This window comes from Heterodontus francisci, unplaced genomic scaffold (assembly GCF_036365525.1).
Source record: "Heterodontus francisci isolate sHetFra1 unplaced genomic scaffold, sHetFra1.hap1 HAP1_SCAFFOLD_410, whole genome shotgun sequence".
Lineage (NCBI taxonomy): Eukaryota > Metazoa > Chordata > Chondrichthyes > Heterodontiformes > Heterodontidae > Heterodontus > Heterodontus francisci.
In genome coordinates this window covers 270,927-297,501 of record NW_027140485.1, presented here as the reverse complement: position 1 = coordinate 297,501, position 26,575 = coordinate 270,927, and the positions used below count along the sequence as shown (strand labels likewise).

At 44.9% G+C, this 26,575-nt stretch overlaps 1 protein-coding gene across 1 annotated transcript in view; it reads left to right on the top strand.

Annotated features, from left to right (window-relative positions):
• The window catches only part of LOC137359987 (protein EFR3 homolog B-like), a 257,272-nt gene that overhangs the window by 55,957 nt on the left and 174,740 nt on the right, over positions 1-26,575 (top strand). Inside the window, exons 5-9 of the mRNA XM_068025582.1 lie at positions 2,557-2,678; positions 3,344-3,493; positions 10,069-10,203; positions 10,992-11,070; positions 25,366-25,501. Coding sequence (XP_067881683.1) covers positions 2,557-2,678; positions 3,344-3,493; positions 10,069-10,203; positions 10,992-11,070; positions 25,366-25,501 — 622 coding nt within the window. The remainder of the gene's footprint in view (positions 1-2,556; positions 2,679-3,343; positions 3,494-10,068; positions 10,204-10,991; positions 11,071-25,365; positions 25,502-26,575) is intronic.

Sequence of the window (26,575 nt, the reverse complement as noted above, 5' to 3'; positions counted from 1 at the left end):
AGCAGAATTGTACTCAACCACAATCTGTAACCTCATGGCCCGGCATATCCGCCACTCTACCATTACCATCAAGCCAGGAGACCAATCCTGGTTCAATGAAGAGTGCAGGAGGGCATGCCAGGAACAGCACCAGGCATACCTCAAAATGAGATGTCAACCTGGTGAAGCTACAACACAGGACTTCTTGTGTGCCAAACTGCGTAAGCAGAATGTGATAGACAGAGCTAAGCGATCCAACAGCCAACGGATCAGATCTAAGCTCTGCAGTCCTGCTACATCCAGTTGTGAATTGTGGTGGACAATGAAACAACTAACTGGAGGAGGTGGCTCCACAAATATCCCCATCCTCAATGATGGGGGAGTCCAGCACATCAGTGCAAAAGACAAGGCTAATGCATTTGCATCCATCTTCAGCCAGAAGTGCCGAGTGGATGATCCATCTCGGCCTCCTCCTGAAGTCCCCAGCATCACAGATGCCAGTCTTCAGCCAATTCGATTCACTCCACTGATATCAAGAAACGACTGAGGCACTGGATACTTCAAAGGCCAATGGCCCTGACAACATTCCGGCTATATTACTGAAGATCTGTGCTCCAGAACTTGCCGCGCCCCTAGCCAAGCTGTTCCAGTAGTTACAACACTGGCATCTACCCGGCAATATGGAAAATTGCCCAGGTATGTCCTGCAACACAAAAAGCAGGACAAGCCCAACCCGGCCAAGTACTGCCCCATCAGTCTACTCTCAATCATCAGTAAGATGATGGAAGGTATCATCCACAGTGCTATCAAGTGGCACTTGCTTAGCAATAACCTGCTCAGTGACGCTCAGTTTGAGTTCCGCCAGGCCCTCAGCTCCTGACCTCATTACAGCCTTGGTTCAAACATGGTCAAAAGAGCTGAACTCAAGAGGTGAGGTGAGAGTGACTGCTCTTGACATCAAGGCAGCATTTGACTGAGAATGGCATCAAGGAGCCTTAGCAAAACTGAAGTCAATGGGAATCAGGGAAACTCTCCGCTGGTTGGAGTCATACCTAGCGCAAAGGAAGATGGTTGTGATTGTTGGAGGTCAATCATCTGAGCTCCAGGACATCACTGCAGGAGTTCCTCAGGGTAGTGTCCTAAGCCCAACCATCTTCAGCTGCTTCATCAATGACCTTCCTTCAATCATAAGGTCAGAAGTGGGACATTCACTGATGATTGCATAATGTTCAGCACCATTCGTGACTGCTCAGATACTGAAGCAGTCCGTGTAGAAATGCAGCAAGACCTGGACAATATCGAGGCTTGGGCTGATAAGTGGCAAGTAACATTCGCGCTACACAAGTGCCAGGCAATGGCCATCTCCAACAAGAGAGAATCTCCCCATCTCCCCTTGACATTCAATGGCATTACCATCGCTGAATCTCCCACTATCAACATCCTAGGGGGTACCTTTGACTAGACACTGACCTGGATTAGCCATATAAATACCGTGACTACAAGAGAAGGTCAGAGGCTAGGAATCCTGCGGCAAATAACTCACCTCCTGACTCCCCAAAGCCTGTCCACCATCTACAAGGCACGAGTCAGGAGTGTGATGGAATACTCGCCACTTGCCTGGGTGGGTGCAGCTCCAACAACACTCAAGAAGCTCAACACCATCCAGTACAAAGCAGCCCGCTTGATTGGCACCCCATCTACAAACATTCATTCCCTCCACCACCGACGCACAGTGGCAGCAATGTGTATCATTTACAAGATGCACTGCAGCAATGCACCAAGTCTCCTTCGACAACACCTTCCAAACCCGCGACCTCTACCACCTCGAAGGACAAGGGCAGCAGATGCATGGGAACACCACCATCCGGAAGTTTCCCTCCAAGCCACACACCATCCTGATTTAGAACTCTATCGCCGTTCCTTCACTGTCACTGGGTCAAAATCCTGGAAATCCCTTCCTAACAGCACTGTCGGTGTACCTACCCCACATGGACTGCAGCGGTTTAAGAAGGCAGCTCACCACCATCTCCTCAAGGGCAATTAGGGATGGGAAATAAATGCTGGCCTAGCCAGTGACGCCCACATTCCATGAACGAATTTTTAAAAATGAAGAATAATCATAGAATCATACAGCAGAGAAAGAAGCTGTAGTGCTGTTCTGGCTCTTTGAAAAGACAAACTACCCAACATCCAGCCTATTCTTACTTTTGCATAGCTTAACTGCAAACTCACCTGGTCCTCCCCAATCAGTCAAACTGAAATAATCTATCACTCAGTGCTCATTCCAATCCTTTCATTATTTTATATACTTCTGTCAGGTCTCCTCCAAAACTATGCTGCTCTTAAGTAAATAGAGCCAGCTCTTTGAACCTATCTGAGTAACTAAGGTTCTTTAAGCTGGGGATCTTTCTTGTAACTCACTTTGAAACCTTTTCCAAGTCCATATCACGCACTATGAGATACTGGGGGGAGTGGTGCAATAAGGAAGCTTATTGAGAGGAACAAGGACAGCAGCGCTGTTTTGATTAGTGTGAACCAGAATCTATTTTAGTAAATAAGAATTTTTCTTTCCTACAGTTCATAAAGTTTGCAAACATCGAAGAGGATACCCCATCATATCACCGAAGCTATGACTTCTTCGTTTCCCGGTTTAGCGAAATGTGCCACTCAGGACATGATGATGCTACAGACAGAACTAAGTGAGTAGACATCCAACAGAATTTCATGTACAGGGAGAACCTCTGCTACTGAGATGGATTTCTAAAAAGTAACTAATGATTACTGAAGAGAATGGTCTTGGCTTGCATTGGATGACTATTTTATTGTTAGATTATTTCTGAAATTCCATTGGCTCCACCCCATTGGTGGGAGTGTGATGGACTGGAACCTGCGTACCCACAGTGAAGGATGCCGACCCTATCCCAAATTGTAGGCATAGGGTCACTTACCAGGGTGGAGCAAGCTGCTTGCGCCTGTAAGGGTCCATTGGTAGCACCTTCCCTGATCCTCCCGCAGCCACTCCACTCGGGTGACCGGGAGCCCACCTGAGGACCAAAGGCGAAGGTCATCCATTTCCTCTAGTTTCGATTGCTTCAGGCCAGGCATCAGCTGGGGCTTTTCTAATCGCCTAAGTAGAATGCATGTGAGTTTTCGAATGGCAAGAGTTCAATTGAAACCTTATAAGGGTGTACTGAGCATAATTCCTGGGATTCCCAATTGCTTGGGAGCTCCCTCCTTCAGACCAACCCTTTGATATGGAAGGAAGGTGGAAGGCTTGCTTCCTTCCTCTTTCCCAACCGGACTTTAAGGAAGCCCTTGCAGAAGTTGGAATCTCTGGTACCTTTTGCTGTATTCTTCCCATCAGGATTCGTATGGCTGGTATAAAGGGTTTGCAGGGTGTGGTAAGGAAGACAGTCAATGATGAGCTCCAGGCCAACATCTGGGAACCCCAGCACATGGATAAGATTGTCCCATCCCTCCTCTTCAACTTGCAACAAACAGAAGAAGCTGAGAGGTAAGCAATTGTATTTCTTCCTTCTGTTGTCTCTACTTCTCTCTATCTTTGTCTTTCTATTCTCCCTTCCCTATGACCAAAGCTGGGACTTTCCTGGTCTGTATGGCTCAGCTGCTCACTGAATAAACACGCTTTAATTCCCAAAGACCTGAGGCAGGATTTTACCACAGGCTTCGGGACCCTGACGTTGGGATGAAATAGGGGTCCTGAGCCAGCACTTGCCTGCAGCAGGACCGATTCAGCTATTTTACCAGAGGCAGTCTCTTATTTACGGTGGGAGCGCGGGTAAGTGGATCTGAGTCCACGAAAAGATCAGCCATGATCTTATTGAATGGCGGAGCAGGCTCGAGGGGCCGGACGGCCTATTCCTGCTCCTAGTTCTTATGATCTTATGATCTTATTTAGCCGCTTCCGGGCTCACTGTTCAATTAGAGGGCCCACAGCTCTAGAGCCTCAGCAGCCGCACCTCAGAGGCACCCAAGGAGAGGTAAGTAAAGAATTAAAAATCAGAGTTACCAAGCGGGCAGGCCCCTCTGGATGGCTCACTAGGGCCTTGAGGATGGCCTTCCCTGCCCGCGGCCCCTTCTTTGAGACATGGAGCTTCTGGACAGCTACAGTGAAGCCGCCTCCATGAAGTAAAATGCTGGTGGCCCAAGAAAAACAACCCAATTGTGGCCTTAATTACTTAAATTGGCTGCCCACCTCCGTTCAGCAGGCAGCCGATGTGCATCTGGTCCTGCCAGTGGGAAACTTCTCCAGCGACAGGAATGCATTTGGGAGGCATCCCAATGTTGTTGTCCACTACTTTCCTGAACCACTGTCTCCCAGTCTGCCACCCAGAATTTGGAAAATCCTGCCCTTGGATTGACAATAAGATCAGTCATGATCAACTTTTATGCCCATTATTTAAAGGGATTTTTCAAGGGCTGCGTTATGGTTATATATGTGAACATATTTCATGGTAATTATGCCACACTTGTAGAGACCAATTACCCTGTGTATATTAATCGGATGATGGCAGCTAAGAGAGGCAGGCTCAAGCTGAGGGACACATGCACAAGTTTGCTGTTCTGTTCTACTGTGTCACTTCCCTGGTTTTGTGGTGAGCCCTGTCTGGCTTCCAGAGATCCCTGGTCTCGATTAACCACTTTTACGGCTTCAACAATCATCTAGTAACTGTCAAATTACTTTGAAAACCAACAACTTCCTTCCTCGCTTTTTATGAAACGCCGGTTCAGCTGTAGTATTGTGTACAATTCTAGGGAGAAGAGATTTACTCAGATGGCACCAGGGAGAGGGACTGCAGTTATGTGGAGAGACTGGAGAAGCTGGGGTTGTTCTGCTTAGAGCAGAGAAGGTGAAGGTGAAATTTAATAGAGGTGTTTAAAGTTATGAAGGGTTTTGATAGAGTAAATAAGAAGAAATTGTTTCCACTGCCAGGAGGATCATTATGCAGAGGACACAGATTTAAGGTAATTGGCAAAAGAATGAGAGGGGAGAATCTTTTTATGCAGCAAGTTGTTGTGATATGGAGTGCACTGCTTGAAAGGGCGGTGGAAGCAGATTCAATAGTAACTTTCAAAAGCGAATTCGATAAATACTTGGAACAGAGAAAATTGCAGGCCTATGGGGAAAGAGCAGGGACTGGACTAATTTGATAGCTGTTTCAAAGAGCCAGCACAGGCACGGTGGACCGAATGGCCTCCTCTGTGCTGTAAAATTCCATGATTCACAGTTTGCTGACTGGTAAAACTCTTCCTGCCACCTCTGGCTCTTAGGTGCTGTATTTGGAATACCCTGCCAAAAATTCTGTCACTTTGCAACTGACTGCATTCCCCTCCCTAGCCACTATCTCAGGCTGAATCAGATTATTTACAACCTTAGTGTCTCTTATTTAGCCCTCAGGAATATTGGAGCAGGAGTAGGCTATTCAGCCCATCAAGGCTGCTCTGCCATTCAATACAATCATGGCTGATCATCCATTTCAATGCCTTTTCGCCACACTATCCCTATATCCCTTTATGTCATTGGTATTTAGAAATCTGTCAATCTCTGCTTTAAACATACTCAATGATTGAGCTTCCACAGCCCTCTGGGGTAGAGAATTCCAAAGATTCACAACCCTCTGAGTAAGGAAATTTCGCCTCATCTCGGTGCTAAGTGGCTTCCCGTTATTTTGAAATTGTGTCCCCTGGTTCTAGACTTCCCAACCAGGGGAAACATCTTAGCTGCATCTACCCTGTCTATCCCTTTAAGTATTTTGTAGGTTTCAATGAGATCACCTCTCATTCTTCGAAACTCTCGAGAATACAGGCCCAGTTTCCCCAATCTCTCTTCATAGGACAGTCCTGCCATCCCGGGAACAAGTCTGGTGAACCTTTGTTGCACTCCCTCTATGGCAATAATATCCTTCCTAAGATAAGGGGACCAAAACTGCACACAGTACTCCAGGTGCAATCTAACCAAGGTTCTATACAATTGAAGCAAGACTTCACTACTCCTGTACTGAAGTCCTCTTGAGATAAAGGCTAACATATCATTAGCCTTCCTAATTGCTTGCTGCACCTGCATGTTAGCTTTCAGTGTCTTGTTGACGAGGACACTCAGGTCCTGTGTATTTCTACACTTTTTAATCTCTTACCATTCAAGAAATACTCTGCACATCTATTCCTCCTACCAAAATGGATAACCTCACATTTTTCCACATTATATTCCATCTGCCATGTTCTTGCCCACTCAGTAAGTCTGTCCAAATCCCCTTGAAACCGCTTTACTTCTTCCTCACAACACACATTCCTACCTAGTTTTGTGTTATCCATGAGCTGGGAAGTATTACATTTGGTTCCCACATCCAAATCATTGATATATATTGTGAACAGCTCGGGCCCAAGTACTGATCCTTGCGGTACCCCACTTGTCACAGCCTGCCAACGCGAGAATGACCCATTTATTCCTACTCTCTGTTTTCTGTCTGTTAACCAATTCTTAATCCATGCCAGTATATTACCTCCTTTCTCACGTGCTTTAATTTTGCTAACCAACCTCCAGTGGGGGACTTTCTCAAAAGCCTTCTGAAAATCCAAGTATACCATGTCCACCAGCTCCCCTTTATCAATTCTATTAGTAACATCCTCAAAAAACTCCAACAGGTTCATCAAACATGATTTCCCATTCATAAATCCTTGTTGACTATGCCCAATCAGTTCATTATTATCCAAGCGTCCGTTTATCACATCCTTCAGAATAGATTCTAGCATTTCCCTACTACTGATGTAAGGTTAACAGGTCTGTCATTCCCTGTTTTCTCTCTACCTTCCTTCTTAAATAGTGACCTTCCGATCTGCAGGAACCATTCCAGAATCTATAGAATTTTGAAGATGATCACCAATGCATCTACTATTTCCATAGCAACCTCTTTCAACACTCTGGGATGTAGAATATCAGGTCCCGTGGACTTATCAACCTTCAGCCCCATTAATTTCTGCAATACAACCTTCTTACTACACTAATTTCCTATAATTCCTCATTCTTCCTAGTCCCTTGGATCTCTAATTCTGGGAGATTTCTTGTATCTTCCTCAGTGAAGACAGACACAAAGTAATCATTTATCTTCTCTGCCATTTCTCTATTCCCCATTATAAATTCTCCTGAATCTGCCTGTAATGGACCCATATTTATCTTAGCCAAACATTTCCTTTTTACGTACCTATAGAAGCTTTCACAGTCCGTTTTTATGTTTTTTGCTAGCTTACATTCATATTCCGTTCTCCCTTTCTTTATCAGTTCCTTGGTCCTCCTTTGCTGTATTCTAAAATCCTCCCAATCCTCAGGTTTGCTACTATTTCTGGCAACCTTGTCGGCCTTTTCTTTTGATCTTATACAATCCTTAACTTGCTTTGTTAGCCACGGTTGACTGCATTTACTTTTGGGTTTTTTGTGCCTTGAAGGGATGTACAGTTTTTTTTTATTCATTCATGGGATGTGGGCGTCACTGGCTAGGCCAGCATTTATTGCCCATCCCTAATTGCCCTTGAGAAGGTGGTGGTGAGCTGCCTTCTTGAAACACTGCAGTCTATTTGGGGTAGGTATACCCACAGTGCTGTTAGGAAGGGAGTTCCAGGATTTTGACAGTGAAGGAATGGCGATATAGTTCCAAGTCAGGATGGTGTGTGACTTGGAGGGGAACTTGCAGGTGGTGGTGTTCCCATGCATTTGCTGCCCTTGTCCTTCTAGTTGGTAGAGGTCGCGGGTTTGGAAGTTGCTGTAAACTTTGTAATATTTCTTTAAAGACTATCCATTATCTTTGTACTGTCATACCTTTCAATATATTTTCCCAATCCACCTCAGTCAATTTGCTCCTCATACGTTCATAATTTCCTTTGTTCAAATTTAACACCCTAGCTTCAGATTGAACACTTTCAAACATCATGCAAAATTCTATCATATTATGGTCACTCATCCCTAAAGGTTCTTTTACAACAAGATTATTAATTAGCCATTTCTCAATACAATATTAGTTCTAAAATAGCCTGTTCTCCAGTCAGTTCCTTAACATACTGCTCTAGAAAACCATTCCAAATGCACTCCAAAAACTCGCTCTCCACAGCATTAGTGCTCATTAGATTTACCCAGTCTATGTGCTGATTGAATTCACCCATGATTATTGTATTACCCATGCTACTTGCTTCTCTAATCTCCTGATTAATACCATGCCCCACACTACTACTACTGTTTGGTGGCCGAAAACAACTCCTACCAATGTTTGCTGCCCTTGCTGTTTTTTAGCTCCACCCAAACAGATTCTACATTTTGTTCTTCCGATCTGAGATCCTCCTTACTAATGTACTGATCCCACCCATTATTATCAGCGCAACACTTTTGCTTTTTGCCTGTTCTTCCTAAATGCCAAATGTCCTTGAAAATTCAGTTCCCAGTCTTGGTGACCCCTTAGCCACTTTTCCATTATGGCAATTAGATCATACCCATTTACCTCTATTTGTGCCTTTAAAGGCACAAGGCCTCTTCTGCACTGTATTGTTCTGTGATTCTGTGAAAGCATCTACCTTGTTGCGAATGCTGCGTGCATTCAAGTAGAGTTCCCTTAACCTTGTCTTCTTGACATTATTCTCAGCTGAGCTTCCAACCCCATATGCTCTCCATTGCTATGACCGCCTACTTGCACCTCAGTAATATTGCACATCTCTGCCCCAGTCTTAGTTTAACTGCTGCTGAAACCATCATCCATGCCTTTTCGCTTCTAGACAACTATTCCAACTCTCTCCTGGCCAGCCTCCAATGTTCAGAGCTCTGTAACCTTCAGCTCATCTCAAACTCTGCTGACTATATTAATGCACACTAAGATCCTCATATCCATCATTCCTTTGCTCGGTGACCTATATTGTTCCTTGTCATAGAGTCATACAGTCATCCAGTCGTACAGCATAGAAACAGGCCCTTCGGCCCACCACGTCCATGCCGACCATAATGCCTATCTATACTAATCCCACCTGCCTGCATTAATTCCATATCCCTCTATGCCTTGCTCATTCAAGTACCTGTCCAGATGCCTCTTTAATGTCGCTACTGTTCCTGCCTCCACCACCTCCTCAGGCAGCTCATTGCAGATACACACTATTCTTTGTGTGAAAAATTTACCCCTTTGATCCCCTTTAAACCTCCTCCCTCTCACCTTAAATCTATGCCCTCTAGTTTTAGTCACCCCTACCATGGGAAACAGACTCTGGCTATCTACCCTATCTATGCCTCTCATAATTTTATCTACCTCTATTATGTCCCCTCTCAGCCTCCTTCGCTCCAGGGAAAACAGACCCAGCCTATCCAATCTCCCTTTATAACTCAAGCCCTACAAACCAGGCAACATCCTTGTGAATCTTTTCTGCACCCTCTCTAGCTTAATCACATCTTTCCTGTAGTGCGGCGACCAGAACTGCACACAGTACTCCAAATGCGGCCTAACCAACGTTATGAACAACTGTAACATGATGTCCCAACTCTTGTACTCAATGCCTCGGCCGATGAAGGCAAGCATGCCATACGCCTTCTTCACCACCCTGTCTACCTGTGTTGCCACTTTCAGGGAACTATGTACTTGCACCCCAAGGTCTTTCTGCTCAACAACACTCCCCAGGGCCCTGCCATTCACTGTATATGTCCTGCCCTGGTTTAACTTCCCAAAATGCATCACTTCACACTTGTCTGCATTAAATTCCATTTGCCACTCCCTTGCCCACTTTCCCAGTTGATCTATATCCTGTTGTAACCTGAGACAACCTTCTTCACTGTCCACTATACCACCAATTTTGGTGTGATCTGCAAACTTAATAATCATGCCCCTTACATTCACATCCAAGTCATTAATATATATGACAAACAACTGACTCTATCCCCCCCCCCAATTTAATCCCCTCCCTCAGTCCATGTACACTCTACCCTAGCACTGAGTCTACCCTCCCCCCATTGTCCTCAACCCTCAGCTTAAATTTCCATCTTTTTTATTTCAAACTACCCTGTGTTCCAGTTAATGAATTCTAATTTTCCTTAATATACCTTTTCAGTCGTTCTCCATCCCCACTGCAAGCAACTGAGAAGGAGAAGGAGAGTCCTGCTGCTGTGGCAGAAGGTTGTCTCCGGGAGCTGCTGGGCCGAGCTGCATACGGAAACATCAAAAATGCCATCAAGCCAGTTTTAATGTACGTGATGTGTTTGTTTAAACAATGTTGAATGGAGAGTGCTTTATCCATCAGACTGGGCAATTTGTATATAGCTAAAATTTGATGATGTCACATGTGGAACTGGTATTTGATCAATACAATATAAGCCCAGAAGGAAATAGAAAAGCCTAACACTGACTCTACCACCCATTTAATCCCCTCCCTCAGCCCATGTACACTCTCCGCTAGCACTGACTCTACCCCCCATTTAATGCCCTCCCTCAGCCCATGTACACTCTCCCTATTGCTGACCCTACTTCCCCCCCCCATTTAATCCCGTCACACAGCTCAAGTTCACCCTATCCTATCATTGACTTTACCATCTATTCTCCTCTTACAGCACATGTACACTTTTCACATCATGGACTCCATCCACCCATTTAATCCCCTCCCATAATCCATGAACTACAAAACAAATTTGACATCGAGTCACCTAATGAGACATTAGGGCAGAACGCCAAAAGTCTGGTCAAAAGTTTTAAGGAGCATCATAAAGGAGCCAAGTGAGGTAGAGAGACTGAGAGGTTTAAGGAGAGAATTCCAAAGTTTAGGGATCAGGTAGCTGAAGGCACAGCCACCAATGGAGGAGCAATTAAAATTGGTGAGACGCAAGAGGCCAGAATTGGAGTTTACTTAGATTTGGAGGGGCGAGGCTGTGGAGAGATTAGAAAACAAGCATGATACACTACCTCACAGTGCTTGATAACAATAGAGGTAAGGCACAAAGGTGGAAATAAATAAATAAATCCTTGTAATCTGTTCCTCAGGCATTTAGATAACCACTCACTGTGGGAGCCAAAGCTGTTTGCAGTGCGGTGCTTCAAGATCATTATGTATTCGGTTCAGGTAAGTGTGTTGATATTCAGTTTTCACTAAATCTTCATTTTGGGTCCTGTGCATTAATTCAACTCTCAGTGAAGAAATATTAGGAATAGGAAAACACTGAACAGATCAAGCCAATCTCCTCACCTTCCAAGGTGATAGATATGTGCAATAGGTGTGCTGGTCACAATCAGGTTTGTTTGAAATGTATTGTTCAAATAATTATTTAAATATTTGCTGTTGCCTTTGTTAATCTGAGTTCAGTGCTGGTGAATCATATAATCAGGGCTGTAGACAGAAGTTTAAAAAATCAAAAAGAAACAAGAGAGCAGAGGTGCAGGATAGTGAAGAGGCGAACGGTAATCAAAGTGTGACAGGAAGGGGCAGAAAATATAAGCAGGAGTGCTGGAAGGCCAAGTGCTGGAAAATGGGATGAGAATAGTTAGGTGCTTGATGACCGGCACAGATATGATGGGCCGAAGGGCCTGTTTCTGTGCTGTATAACTCTATGACTCTATGAGAAGAGTGCAGCAGAAATTAAAACCAGAATAAGTAATAATGGCAAAAGTCAAAGTTTAAGGCTCTTTATCTGAATGCACGCAGCATTTGTAACGAGATAGATGAGTTGACGGCACAAATAGAAATTAATGAGTACAACTTGCTAGCTATTACAGAGACATGGTTGCAGGATGACCAAGACTGGGAACTCAATATTCAAGGATATTCGACGTTCTGGAAAAATAGGCAAAAAGGAAAAGGAGGTGGAGTAGCTTTGTTAACAAAGAAGGTATCAGTGCGCTGGTTATTTCCTGATTTATAATTTGTCCCACAGTGAGGCAACTCTTCGGGGGCCTATAGATGTGACTTCTTCCCCTTGCTATTCCTCATTTCCACCCAAACTGATTCCACATCACAATCTATTGCACCTATATCACTACTCACCAGCGCACTGATACCTTCTTTATTAACAAAGCTACCCCACCTCCTTTTCCTTTTTGCCTATTTTTCTGAAACGTCGAATATCCTTGAATAATGAGTTCCCAGTCTAACATTGGTTATTGGGAAAATGCTAGAGTCCATTATTAAGGAAGAAATAGCAGGACATTTAGAAAAGCTGAACACAATCAAACAGAGTCAACATGGTTTTGTGAAAGGGAATTCATGTTTGACAAATTTGCTAGAGTTCTTTGAGGATATAACAAGCAGAGTTGATAAGGGGGAACCGGTAGATGTTGTGTATTTGGATTTCCAGAAGGCATTCGATAAGGTGCCACATAAAAGATTATTGCACAAGATAGGAGCTCACGGTATTGGGGGTAATGTATTAGCATGGATTGAGGATTGGTTAACTCACAGAAGACACAGAGTCGGGATTAATAGGTCTTTTTCAGGTTGAAAAGACGTAACTAATGGAGTGCCAGAAGGATCAGTCCGAGGGCCTCAATTATTTACTATCTATATTAATAACTTGGAGGAGGGGGCAGAGTGTAATATATCCAAATTTGCTGATGATACAGAATTAGGAGGGAGGGCATGTTGTGATGAGGACATAAGGAATCTGCAAGGGGATATAGATAGGTTGAGTGAGTGGGCAAAAGACTTGGCAGATGGAGTTTAATGTAGGAAAGTGTGAGGTCATGCACTTTGATAGGAAGGATCAAAAGGCAGATTATTATTTAAATGGAGAGAGACTTCAAAAAAGTGCAGCACAGAGGGATCTGGGTGTTCTTGTGCATGAAGCACAAAAAGTTAGCATGCAGGTGCAGCAAGTAATTAATAAGGCAAATTTTGGCCTTTATTGCTAGGGGGGTTGGAGTTTAAAAATAGGAAAGTCTTGTTACAACTGTACAGGGTGTTGGTGAGGCCACACCTGGAGTACTGTGTACAGTTTTGGTGTCTGTATTTAAGAAAGGATATACTGGCATTGGAGGCAGTTCAAAAGAGATTTGCTAGACTGATTCCTGGGATGAAGGGGTTGACTTATCAAGAACAACTAAACAGGTTAGGCCTTTATTCATTAGAGTTTAGAAGAATGAGGGATGATCTTATTGAAACGTACAAGATTCTGAGGGGGCTTGACAGGGTAGATGTTGAGAAGATGTTTCCACTAGTGGGGGAATCTCGAACTAGGGGACATAGTTACAGAATAAGGGGACACTCATTTAAAACTGAGATGCAAAGGAATTTCTTCAATGTCTGGAATTCTCTATCCCAGAGAGTTGTGGAGGCTAGATCACTGAAAGTATTTACAGAGGAGGTAGATAGACTTTTGAAATATCAGGGAGTTGAGGGCTATGAGGAGCTGGCACGAAAGGGGAATTGAGGTCTGGGGCAGATCAGCCAAGATCTTATTGAATGGCGGGGCAGGCTTGAGGGGCCGAATGGCCTACTCCTGCTCCTATTTCTTATGTTTTTATGTTCATAGGCTCAATGAAAGCATTTTATTTATAAGCCACACTGTGCAAGCTACATTTCTTGCTTGTCCCGAGTTGCTTTGAGAAGATGGGTCTTTTTGAAGTAATGCAGTTCTTTTGGTGATTGATAGTTCTGTTTCAATAATGCCAAGCATATTGATCCAGGAAAAATAAAGGAATTGCAATATATGCCCAAATTAGAATTATATGTGGCTTGGAACAGAACTATGAGGTGATGGTGATCCTGCAATATTGCTGCTCTTGTGCTTGCTGGTAGAGGCTGTGAGGCTGGGAGGTGTTGTTGCAGTGACCTTGGTAAGTTGCTGCAGTGCATCCTGCACTTTGTACACACTGCAGTCACAGTTCTTCTGTGCTGAGGATATCAAGCAGACTGGCAGGACCTACAATCAAGCAACTGTTCTGTCTTGGATGATGTTGAACTTAAGTGTTGCTGCAGCTCCATGCATCCAGTGGTGAATATTCCATCACACTCTTAACCAGTCTTGTCAATGATGGCGAGGCTTTGAGGAGTGACGGTCTGAGCCTTCACAGATTACTTTGTTGATATGTCATCGGAAAAAGGAGGTTGTGTGAGAGGGGGCTGAATATATGGTGAGGGCACTGGGGAATATGGTCAGATGGGACTGTTGAATATGATGAGAAGGGGCTGGGTAATATGGAGAGAAGGTGGGTAGGTGGAGTTGAGCTGTGGCATATGGTTGGATATTTGAACTTATTGTCATTTCCTGATCCCAACATTTTTTTTCAGTCTTTTGGGGAGCTGCTTTCATTTGAGGGAAGGAAAAATAATCGGGATATATTCCAAAATCCAGAGGCCCTGCAATTATTGTAAGGTGCATGCAGAGGAAAGCTCACTGCTGTTGTTGGAACTTCTCTTTCTGTTTTAGTGCACAGGTCAACCCATTTGTTGTAAACGAGGCTACATCTGCATTAACATAGGGCAGAGTCGAGTCTCAGATGACAGTCTTGTGTGTTTTATTGGTGTTATTTCAGAGGATCAGTGTGGTCATAGAAGCATAGAAAGTTTAAGGCACAGAAAGAGGCCACTTGGCCCATCGTGTCTGTGCCGGCCAAAAAACGATCCACTATTCTAATCCCACCTTCCAGCATTTGGTCCGTAGCTCTGCAGATTATGACACTTGAGGTGCATATCCAGACTCCTTTTGAATGTGTTGAGGGTTTCTGCCTCAACTACCCTTTCAGGCAGTGAGTTCCAGACCCCGCCACTCTCTGGGTGAAAATGTTCTTCCTCTTCTCCCCTCTACTTTTTCTGCCAATCACTTGAAATTTATGACCCCTCGTCACTGATCTCTCTGCTAAGGTGAATAGACCCTTCACCTCCACTCTATCCAGGTCCCTCAAACTTTTGTACATTTCATTCAGAGCTCCCCTCAGCCTTCTCTGTTCCAAGGAGAACAACCCCAGCCTAGCCAATCTTTCCTCATAGCTGCATTTTTTCAACATCCTCACAAGTCTCCTCTGTACCCTCTCCAGTGCAATTACATCCTTTCCGTAATGAGGTGACCAGAACTGCACACAGTACTCAAGTTGTGGCCTAACCAATGAGTTATACAGTTCCAGCATAACCTTCCTGCTCTTATATTCTATACCTCGGCTAATAAATGAAAGGATTCCATATGCCTTCTTAACCACCGTATCGACCTGTCCTGCTACCTCAGGGATCTGTGGACATTCACTCCAAGGTCCCTCACTTCCTCTACACTTCTCAGTATTTTCCCATTAATCGTATATTCCTTTGCCTTGTTTGACCTTCCCAAATGCATCACCTCACACTTCTTCAAGTTGAATTCCATTTGCCACTTTTCTGTCCATCTGACCAGAACATCAATATCTTCCTGCAGCCTACAGCTATCCTCCTCACTATCTACCACATAGCCAATCTTTGTGTCATCTGCAAATCTCTTGATCATGGCCCCTACATTTACGTCCAAATTATTAATACACACAAAAAGCAGGGGACATACGAACATACGTACATACTAATTAGGAGCAGTAGTAGGCCACTCGGCCCTTCGAGCCTGCTCCACCATTCAATAAGCTCATGGCTGAACTGATTACTCCATATTTCCACCTACCCCCAATAACCTTCCACCCCCTACTGGGACCCAGTACTGAGCTCTGCGGAACACCACTGGAAACAGTCTTCCTGTCGCTAGACCACCCATCAACAATTACCCTTTGTTTCCTGCCACTGAGCCAATTTTGTATCCACCTTGCTGCATTTCCCTGGATCCCATGGGATTTTATTTCTTAACCAGTCTGCCATATGGGGCCTTGTCAAAAGCCTTGCTAAAATCCATGCAGACCACATCAACTACACTACCCTCATCTATCTTTCTTGTTACTTCTTCAAAAAATTCGATCAAGTTGCTCAAACAAGATCTTCCCTTAACAAATCCATGCCGACTATCCTTGAGTAACCTGTGCCTTTCTAAGTGACAGTTTATCCTGTCTCTCAGAATAGATTCCAATAATTTGCCCACTACTGAGGTTAGACTGACTGGCCTGTAATTATTCGGTCTATCCTTCACTCCCTTTTTAAACAGAGAAACAACGTTAGCAGTTCTCCAACCCTCCAGCACCACACCTGTATCCAGTGAGGACTGGAAAATGATGGTCAGACCCTCTGCTATTTCCTCTCTTGCTTCTTTTAACAGCCTGGGGTACATTTCATCTGGCCCTGGAGAATTATCTACTTTCAAGTATGCTATTCCCATTAATACTTCCTCTCTCCCTATGTTTATCACACTCTTCCTCCTTAACTACAATATCTGCATCGTCCCCCTCTTTTGTGAAGACAGACGCATAATATTCATCAAGAACCATACCAATATCTTCCACTCCACACATAGGTTACCTTTTTGGTCTTTTATGGGCCCTACTCTTCCCTTAGTTATCTACTTACTCTTAAAGTATTGATAAAACATCTTTGGGTTCATCTTGATTTTGCTTGTCAATATTCTTTCATGCCCTGTCTTTGCTTTGCTAATTTTCTTTTTCATTTCACCCCTCCACTCTCTATACTCCTCTCGGCTTTCTGTAGTATTGAGTTCTCGGTCTCAGACAGAAGCTTTCCTTTTCTGCCTTTTCTTACCCTGTAGGCTCCTTGACATCCATGGGGCTCTAGATTTGGCCGCCTCACTCTTTTTCTTTATGGGAACATGTTTACCCTGAACCCCTTGAATCTCCCCTTTGAATGCCTCTCTATCCTGACTCTGATTTACCTTCAAGTAGCTGCTTCCAGTCCACTTTCGTGAAATCACTCCTCAGTTTAGTAAAATTGGCCTTGCCCCAATTGAGAACTCTAACTCCTGTTCTATTCCTGTCCTTTTCCATAATTATGTTAAAACTGCTTGAATGATGATCACTGGTGTAGTGATGTGAATTTCTTTTTTCAGTCTTTAGCCTAATCTCAGGTTTTCCCTGGGAAACAGGAGGCAGTGCTCTTTGTTTGAACGTGTACCAGTCATGATGGCTGATTGTGTGTGTGGGCTTGAGTATTAGAGACTATACATTACTTGGATGAGGATCTGAAATAAATACTCTGTGCTATAGCGGGTCACCTGGCCTGGGGGTGGGGGGGGTGTGGTTGCAAGGTCAGATAGCACATGTAGCAGCAGTAAGAAGAGCATCCATTAAGAACAAAGAACAGTACAGCACAGGAACAGGCCATTCGGCCCTCCAAGCCTGCGTCGATCTTGATGCCTGCCTAAACTAAAACCTTCTGCACTTCCGGGGTCCGTATCCCTCTATTCCCATCCTATTCATGTATTTACCAAGATGCCTCTTAAACGTCTCTATGGTACCTGCTTCCACCACCTCCCCGGGCAAAAAGTTCCAGGCACTCACCGCCCTCTGTGTAAAGAACTTGCCTCGCACATCCCCTCTAAACTTTGCCCCTCTCACCTTGAACCTATGTCCCCTAGTAACTGACTCTTCCACCCTGGGAAAAAGCTTCTGACTACCCACTCTGTCCATGCCGCTCAGAGCTTTGTAGACCTCTGTCATGTCACCCCTCCACCTCCGTCGTTCCAGTGAAAACAATGCGAGTTTATCCAACCTCTCCTCATAGCTAATGCCCTCCAGACCAGGCAACATCCTGGTAAACCTCTTCTGTACCCTCTCCAAAGCCTCCACGTCCTTCTGGTAGTGTGGCGACCAGAATTGCACGCAATATTCTAAGTGTGGCCTAACTAAAGTTCTGTACAGCTGCAGAATGACTTGCCAATTTTTATACTCTGTGCCCCGACCGATGAAGGCAAGCATGCCGTATGCCTTCTTGACTACCTAATCCACCTGCGTTGCCACTTTCAGTGACCCGTGGACCTGTACGCCCAGATCTCTCTGCCTGTCAATACTCCTCAGGGTTTTGCCATTTACTGTATACTTCTCACCTGCATTAGACCTTCCAAAATGTATTACCTCACATTTGTCCGGATTAAACTCCATCTGCCATTTCTCCGCCCAAGTCTCCAACCGATCTATATCCTGCTGTATCCTCTGACAATCCTCATCACTGTCCGCAACTCCACCAACCTTTGTGTCGTCCGCAAACTTACTAATCAGACCAGCTACATTTTCCTCCAAATCATTTATGTATACTGCAAAGAGCAAAGGTCCCAGCACTGATCCCTGCGGAACACCACGAGTCACTTCCCTCCATTCAGAAAAGCACCCTTCCACTGCTACCCTCTGTCTTCTATGACTGAGCCAGTTCTGTACCATCTTGCCAGCTCACCTCTGATCCCGTGTGACTTCACCTTTTGTACCAGTCTGCCATGAGGGACCTTGTCAAAGGCTTTACTGAAGTCCATGTAGATAACATCCACTGCCCTTCCTTCATCAATCATCTTTATCACTTCCTCAAAAAACGCATTCAAATTAGTGAGACACAACCTCCCCTCCACAAAACCATGCTGCCTCTTGCTAATAAGTTTGTTTGTTTCCAAATGGGAGTAAATCCTGTCACGAAGAATCCTCTCTAATAATTTCTTTACCACTGACGTAAGGCTCACCGGCCTATAATTTCCTGGATTATCCTTGCTACCCTTCTTAAACAAAGGAACAACATTGGCTATTCTCCAGTCCTCTGGGACCTCACGTAGCCAATGAGGATGCAAAGATTTCTGTCAAGGCCCCAGCAATTTCTTCCCTTGCCTCCCTCAGTATTCTGGGGTAGATCCCATCAGGCCCTGGGGACTTATCTACCTTAATGCATTGCAAGACACCCAACACCTCCTCCTTTTTGATAATGAGATGACTGAGACTATCTACACTCCCTTCCCTAGGCTCATCATCCAACAAGTCCTTCCCCTTGGTGAATACTGATCATTTAGTACCTCGCCCATTTCCTCTGGCTCCACACATAGATTCCCTTCTCTGTCCTTGAGTGGGCCAACCCTTTCCCTGGTTACCCTCTTGCTCTTTATATACGTATAAAAAGCCTTGGGATTTTCCTGAATCCTGTTTGCCAATGACTTCTCATAACCCCTTTTAGCCCTCCTGACTCCTTGCTTAAGTTCCTTCCTACTGTCTTTATATTCCTCAAGGGATTCGTCTGTTCCTAGCCTTCCAGCCCTTACGAATGCTTCCTTTTTCTTTTTGACTAGGCTCACAATATCCCGCGTTATCCAAGGTTCCCGAAACTTGACAAACTTATCCTTCTTCCTCAGTGGAACATGCTGGTCCTGGATTCTAATCAACTGACATTTGAAAGACTCCCACACGTCAGATGTTGATTTACCCTCAAACAGCCGCCCCCAATCTAAATTCTTCAGTTCCTGCCTAATATTGTTATAATTAGCCTTCCCCCAATTTAGCACCTTCACCCGAGGACTACTCTTATCCTTATCCACAAGTACCTTAAAACTTATGGAATTATGGTCACTGTTCCCGAAATGCTCCCCTACTGAAACTTCGACCACCTGGCCGGGCTCATTCCCCAATACCAGGTCCAGTACGGCCCCATCCCTAGTTGGACTATCTACGTATTGTTTCAAGAAGCCCTCCTCGATGCTCCTTACAAATTCTGCCCCATCCAAGCCCTGAGCACTAAGTGAGTCCCAGTCAATATAGGGAAAGTTAAAATCACCCACCACTACAACCGTGTTACCTTTACATCTTTCCAAAATCTGTCTACATATCTGCTCCTCTCCTCCCGCTGGCTGTTGGGAGGCCTGTAGTAAACCCCCAACATCGTGACTGCACCCTTCCTATTCCTGAGCTCCACCCATATTGCCTCGCTGCACGACCCCTCCGAGGTGTCCTCCCGCAGTACAGCTGTGATATTCTCCTTAACCAGTAATGCAACTCCCCCACCCCTTTTACATCCCCCTCTATCCTGCCTGAAGCTTCTAAATCCTGGAACATTTAGCTGCCAATCCTGTCCTTCCCTCAACCAAGTCTCTGTAATAGCAACAACATCATAGTTCCAAGTGCTCCCCTACTGAAACTTCAACCACCTGGCTGGGCTCATTCCCCAATACCAGGTCCAGTACGGCCCCATCCCTAGTTGGACTATCTACGTATTGTTTCAAGAAGCCCTCCTGGATGCTCCTTACAAATTCTGCCCCATCCAAGCCCCTAGCACTAAGTGAGGACCAGTCAATATCGGGGAAGTTTGTGAAGGGGAGGTCATGTCACACTAATTTAATTGAGTTTTTTGAGGAAGTGACAAAGATGATTGATGAAGGAAGGGCAGTGGATGTTATCTAAATGGACTTCAGTAAAGCCTTTGACAAGGTCCCTCATGGCAGACTGGTACAAAAGGTGAAGTCACACGGGATCAGAGGTGAGCTGGCAAGATGGATACAGAACTGGCTCAGTCATAGAAGACAGAGGGTAGCAGTGGAAGGGTGCTTTTCTGAATGGAGGGATGTGACTAGTGGTGTTCCGCAGGGATCAGTGCTGGGACCTTTGCTGTTTGAAGTATATATAAATGATTTGGAGGAAAATGTAGCTGGTCTGATTAGTAAGTTTGCGGACGACACAAAGGTTGGTGGAGTTGCGGCCAGTGATGAGGATTATCAGAGGATACAGCAGGATATAGATCGGTTGGAGACTTGGGCGGAGAAATGGCAGATGGAGTTTAATCCGGACAAATGTGAGGTAATGCATTTTGGAAGAACTAATACAGGTGGGAAGTATACAGTAAATGGCAGAACCCTTAGGAGTATTGACAGGCAGAGAGATCTGGGCGTACAGGTCCACAGGTCACTGAAAGTGGCAACACAGGTGGATAAGGTAGTCAAGAAGGCATACGGCATGCTTTTCTTCATCGGTCGGGGCATAGAGTATAGAAATTGGCAAGTCATTCTGCAGCTGTACAGAACTTTAGTTAGGCCACATTTAGAATATTGCGTGCAATTCTGGTCGCCACACTACCAGAAGGACGTGAAGGCTTTGGAGAGGGTACAGAAGAGGTTTACCAGGATGTTGCCTGGTCTGGAGGGCATTAGCTATGAGGAGAGGTTGGATAAACTCGGATTGCTTTCACTGGAACGACGGAGGTGGAGGGGCGACATGATAGAGGTTTACAAAGTTATGAGCGGCATGGACAGAGTGGATAGTCAGAAGCTTTTTCCCAGGGTGGAAGAGTCAGTTCCTGGGGGGCATAGGTTTAAGATGCGAGGGGCAAAGTTTAGAGGGGATGTGCGAGGCACGTTTTTTGCACAGAGGGTGGTGAGTGCCTGGAACTTGCTACCAGGGGAGGTGGTGGAAGCAGGTACGATAGCGACGTTTAAGAGACATCTTGACAAATACATGAATAGGATGGGAATAGAGGGATATGGGCCCCAGAAGTGCAGAAGGTGTTAGTTTCGGCAGGCATCAAGATCGGCGCAGGCTTGGAGGGCTGAATGGCCTGTTCCTGTGCTGTGCTGTTCTTTGTTTGATGGAGCCGACTGAAACGTCACTGTCTACAACGTCTCAGGCAGGTGCCGGTACTAAAGACGGCCCCGACTAAAACATCGCTGTCTGCGCCGCCTCTGGCAGCTGCCAGAAAGATGGAGCTGCTCAATTTGACACAAAAAAACAACTTGAACCCAAACCCCCTCACCCCTCAATGACCCCAATCACCACCTACCTTCTCCCCCACAGTACCCTACTCCCTCCCGCAATCACTGCTTCTCTTTCCCGCTCCCTCCCACGCCTGCCTTCTCACTGCTCCATCCCACCGCTCCCAACTGCTCACTGCTCCATCCCGCTGCTCCCAACTGCTCACTGCTCCAACCCACCACGCCGGACTGCTCATTGCTCCATCCTGCTGCTCCCGACTACTCGCTGCTCCATCCCACCACTCCCGAATGTTTGCTGCTCCATCCCGTGCTCCCGACTGCTCGCCGCTCCATCCCACCGTTCCCGACTGCTCGTTCCCTGCCATCAGGAGAGTCTGTACTAGTGGTGATTGACTATTACAGCCATTATTATGAATATGTGGAAATGAAGTCTCCAGTGGCAAAGAAAACAGTGTTTGTATTGACTGAAATATTTGCAAGGCATGGTATACCAGTCACTTTGTATTCAAACAAAGGGCCACAATTCATTTCACAGAGCTTTGCAGATTACATGCAGGTCACAGGCATTCACCATCACAGACTAACCACTAAATGGCCACAGGCAAGTGGGGAAGTGGAATGACATGACCAATCCTTAGAGAAACGGATGAGGATTTCTCAGGCTGAGGATAAAGACTGGAAGGAGATGTTGTTGTCATTATGTGGCCATGTATAGAGCAACTATACACACTCCCACAGGAAAGAGCCCAGCTGAGTTGTTATTTGGAAACAAAATACACACCAAGATGCCAGAGCTGAGGGACATTAGAGTTGATCAGAAGGTTTGAGATCATGATGCTGAGAAAAAGGGTGCTGCAAAGTTTCTTGCAAACCAGAGAAGGGGAGCTGGACTGTCTGATGGTGATGCCAGGTGATGAAGTATTGCTGAGATGTGACAGTCCAAGCAAGATGGATACACCAAATTATCCCAAGGTGTACACTGTCATTGCCAAGAAGGGAAACAGTGTGATTGTGAAGTCGCCAGAAGGAGTACTGTATGACAGAAAGTCTTCATGCATCAAAAAATATCATGGTGACAAAGACATAGCAGCAGATGAACCAGAGGTAGGAGCTGAGGCAAAGCTGACATCCAGCAATCCAGAAGTCCAAGCCAGCAATGCTGATGGCAGGCAGACAGCTTGCTATCCAGAGGGGAAAACATCAGTTCCAGAGGTTCCTAATCCTGATACAGTGACCAGAGATCGTGAGTCAACATGCAGACCACGGCGCGAGAGGAGACCACCAAAGCGATATGAAGATTATGTGTGTGATTTATTGACAGAACATGAAATTAGAAATCAATGTGGAGCAACAATTAGTGATTTAAAACAATGTGATTTTAAGTTGAAAAATAGCAAATCTTGACACAAAGCATGTGCCTAGATGTGAAATGTTGTGTTGTGATAATGTTCAAAACAAAGGGAGTGTACGCCGTACACTGCCCTTGAAAGCAAATGTGTTGAAAGAAAGAAAGAAAGTGAAATACTGAGCTAAAGACTGAAACTATATTGGATTATGATGCACTGAAACTTACCTGACATTTATAATTGAAGAAATTCATTTACTCAGTGAGTTAGAAAAATAATGATTTGTTGCGTTTGTTTGCAAAATTTATTACAGTATGTTTGGTAAGGGATGGAATCTAAGCTACATACACCAAGCAGGAAAATTATGGACATGTTTTGATCTGATAAGGGAGGGATGTCATGATGGCTGATTGTGTGTGTGGGCTTGAGTATTAGGGTATTTGGATGAGAAACTGAAAGGAACACTCTGTACTATGGGGAGCCACCTGACCTGGGGGGGGTGGGGGGAGTGGTTGCAAGGTCAGATAGCTCATGTAGCAGCAGTAAGAAGAAGCCTCCATTAAAGTATGTTAAATCTTTGTTAAAGTTAAATCTGTGACTTCAAGTATGATTCTTTAAGCCGGGGTGTGACAATACCTCTGGCTATGCTGTCAGTTTGTGTGGAATTATACCCCAACACATGTGGTGTGACTTATCTGAGGCTTTTAATGGAGTCAAAATAAATCTTCCAAATGCAGTATCCTGGATAATCCTTAAATAAAGCTCTATTGGCTGGCTAGCAAATTAGATCGTGTCAAAGTCTTTAGGTAAATTATTTAGTTGATAAGATCAGTGACTTCTGAACATCCTGAGATCACTTTCAGCAGACTCAGTTTGTTTTTTTCTGGATCATTGGGAATGTTCAGTGTAATATCAGAAACATCTGCAATCTATTAGTTATCAAAAATAGTCCTGGATCGGATAAATACCACAGACACTTCACAATCCACAAATTTAAAAGTATGAGTTGGGGTGAATTGTTTGCATTGCACCGTTTCCAACATGCTCTGCAGATTTATCCTGGTTCCCGGGGATCAGAGAAATATAGAAAATAAGAGCAGGAGTAGGCCATTCTGTACCTTTGAGCCTGCTCCGCCATTCATTATGATCATGGCTGATCATCCAACTCAGTAACCTGTTCCCGCTTTCTCCCCATACCCTTTGATCTCTTTAGACCCAAGAGCTATATCGAACTCCTTCTTGAAAACATACAATGTCTTGGCCCCAATTGCTTTCTGTGGTAGCGAATTCCACGGGCTCACCACTCTCTGGGTGAAGAAATTTCTCCTCATCTCAGTCCTGAAAGGTTTACCCCGTATCCTTAGACTATGACCCCTGGTTCTGGACTCCCCCACCATCGGGAACATCCTTCCTGCATCTACCCTGTCAAGTCCTGTTAGAATTTTATATGTTTCTATGAGATCCCCCCTCACTCTCCTGAACTCTGGCGAATATAATCCTAACCGACTCAATCTCTCCTCATACGTCAGTCCCGCCATCCCAGGAATCAGTCTGGTAAACCTTCGCTGCACTCCCTCTATAGCAAGAACATCCTTCCTCAAATAAGGAGACCAAAACTGCACACAATATTCCAGGTGTGGCCTCACCAAGGCCCTGTATAATTGCAGCAAGACATCCCTGCTCCTGTACTTGAATCCTCTCGCTATGAAGGCCAACATACCATTTGCCTTTTTTACTGCCTGTTGTACCTGCATGCTTACCTTCAATGACTGGTGTACGAGAACACCAGATCTCGCTGTGTATTCCCCTTTCTCAGTTTATAGTCGTTCAGATAATAATCTGCCTTCCTGTTTTTGCTACCAAAGTGCTACCGCACATTTATCCACATTATACTACATCTGCCATGCATTAGCCCACTCACTCAACTTGTCCAAATCACCCTGAAGCCTCTCTGCATCCTTCTCACAACTCACCCTCCCACACAGTTTTGTGTCATCTGCAAATTTGGATCAACAGCACCTTGGGGCCAATTGCTGCGCCAACTGCGGGCATTTCCTCATTGCCGAAGCTTCTGGGCCGCACAGGTATTGGCCGCCGGCACTATCTGTCGCTGGGAACCGGGGCAAATTTGCAGAGAACTACATCAAAAAATTCCCCGGAATCTCTGATTGATGAACTGTGTAGAAATGAGGATTGGTTGGTGAATCATTAGAAAGAGTTATACAACAGGAATGATCGTAAATCCATCAATTATCAGGAATGAAATAATCAGCAAATTTTTGCCTGTGTATGACCTGGCTTCCTGTCACCCCACGCCCCAGAGTGCTGAGTTTCTGCCTCTCACAGTGTTTTAATAACCAGTGTTAACAGCACCCTGAACCTGCAGTGTAGGCCGGGACTTCCGGGAGAAAAGGTGATTTGTTACATCTTAATAGTTTGTTAATCCAGCTCATCCTCCTCCGCTAATGGCACAACTCATGATTCTATGTGTCTCATATACAGTCTCAGCATTCTCACCTGGTCATTCAGCAGTTGGTGGGCCACCTGGATGCTAACAGTAAGAGCGCTGCCAAAGTGCGCACTGGCATTGTGGAGGTGCTGTCGGAGTCTGCTGTGATCGCAGCCGGTGGATCTGTAGGTGGGTAGGAAGGAATCCTTATAGTTTCTCATTTCACATGTTGCCTTGCACAGATCATAATGTCAGTAGGTAGACACCGTGCAGTTATTGGATTGTCTGTCACAGATCAGATACACCATGGATGCCATTCAGCGCATCCAGGAAAATTGGACAATGAACATTATCATTTAGTTACTGCCTTATTTAAGTACAGCAGCAGCTGCTTGCCAATCTGGATGAAATGATGCCAGAAATTGACAAGAAGTAGAGAGTAATTGTGAGTGTTTGTTTTTCGGACTGGAGGAAGGTACACAGTGGGTTTCTCCAGGGGTCAGTCTTTGGACCCCTGCTTTTCTTGACATATATTAATGACCTAGACTTGGGTGTACAGAGCACAAATTTAAAAATTGCAGATGACACAAAACTTGGAAGTATTGTGAACTGTGAGGAGGATAGTGATAAACTTCAAGAGGACATAGACAGACTGGCGGAATGGGTGGACAAGTGGCAGATGAAATTTAATGCAGAGAAGTGTGAAGTGATTCATTTTGGTAGGAAGAACAAGCAGAGGCAATATAAAATAAAAGATACAATTCTAAAGGGGTGCAGGAGCAGAGGGACCTGGAGTTATAAGTGCACAAATCATTGAAGGTGACAGGGCAGGTTCAGAAAGCGATTAATAAAGCATACAGGATCATGCGCTTTATAAATAGCGGCATAAGAGTACAAGAACAAGGAAGTTATGATAAACCTTTATAAAACACTGGTTCAGCCTCAACTGGAGTACTACATCCAGTTCTGGGCACCACACTTTAGGAAGGAAGTGAAACTACTAGAGAGGTTGGATTAGAGAGGGTGCATTAGAGAGGGTGCATTAGAGAGGGTGCAGAAAAGGGAATTGGAAAATTATTGAAGTGAAAATATTTGCAGGGCAACAGGGGAGTGGGATTAGGTGAGTTGCTCTCACAGAGCAGCTGGCATGGATATGATGGGCCTCCTTCTGTGCTGTAACCATTTTATGATTCTGCAAAACACATCAGGTGAAAAAATGGGGCATGATGTGTTGCCCAGCCCCAGAATATTTGTGGGAAAACA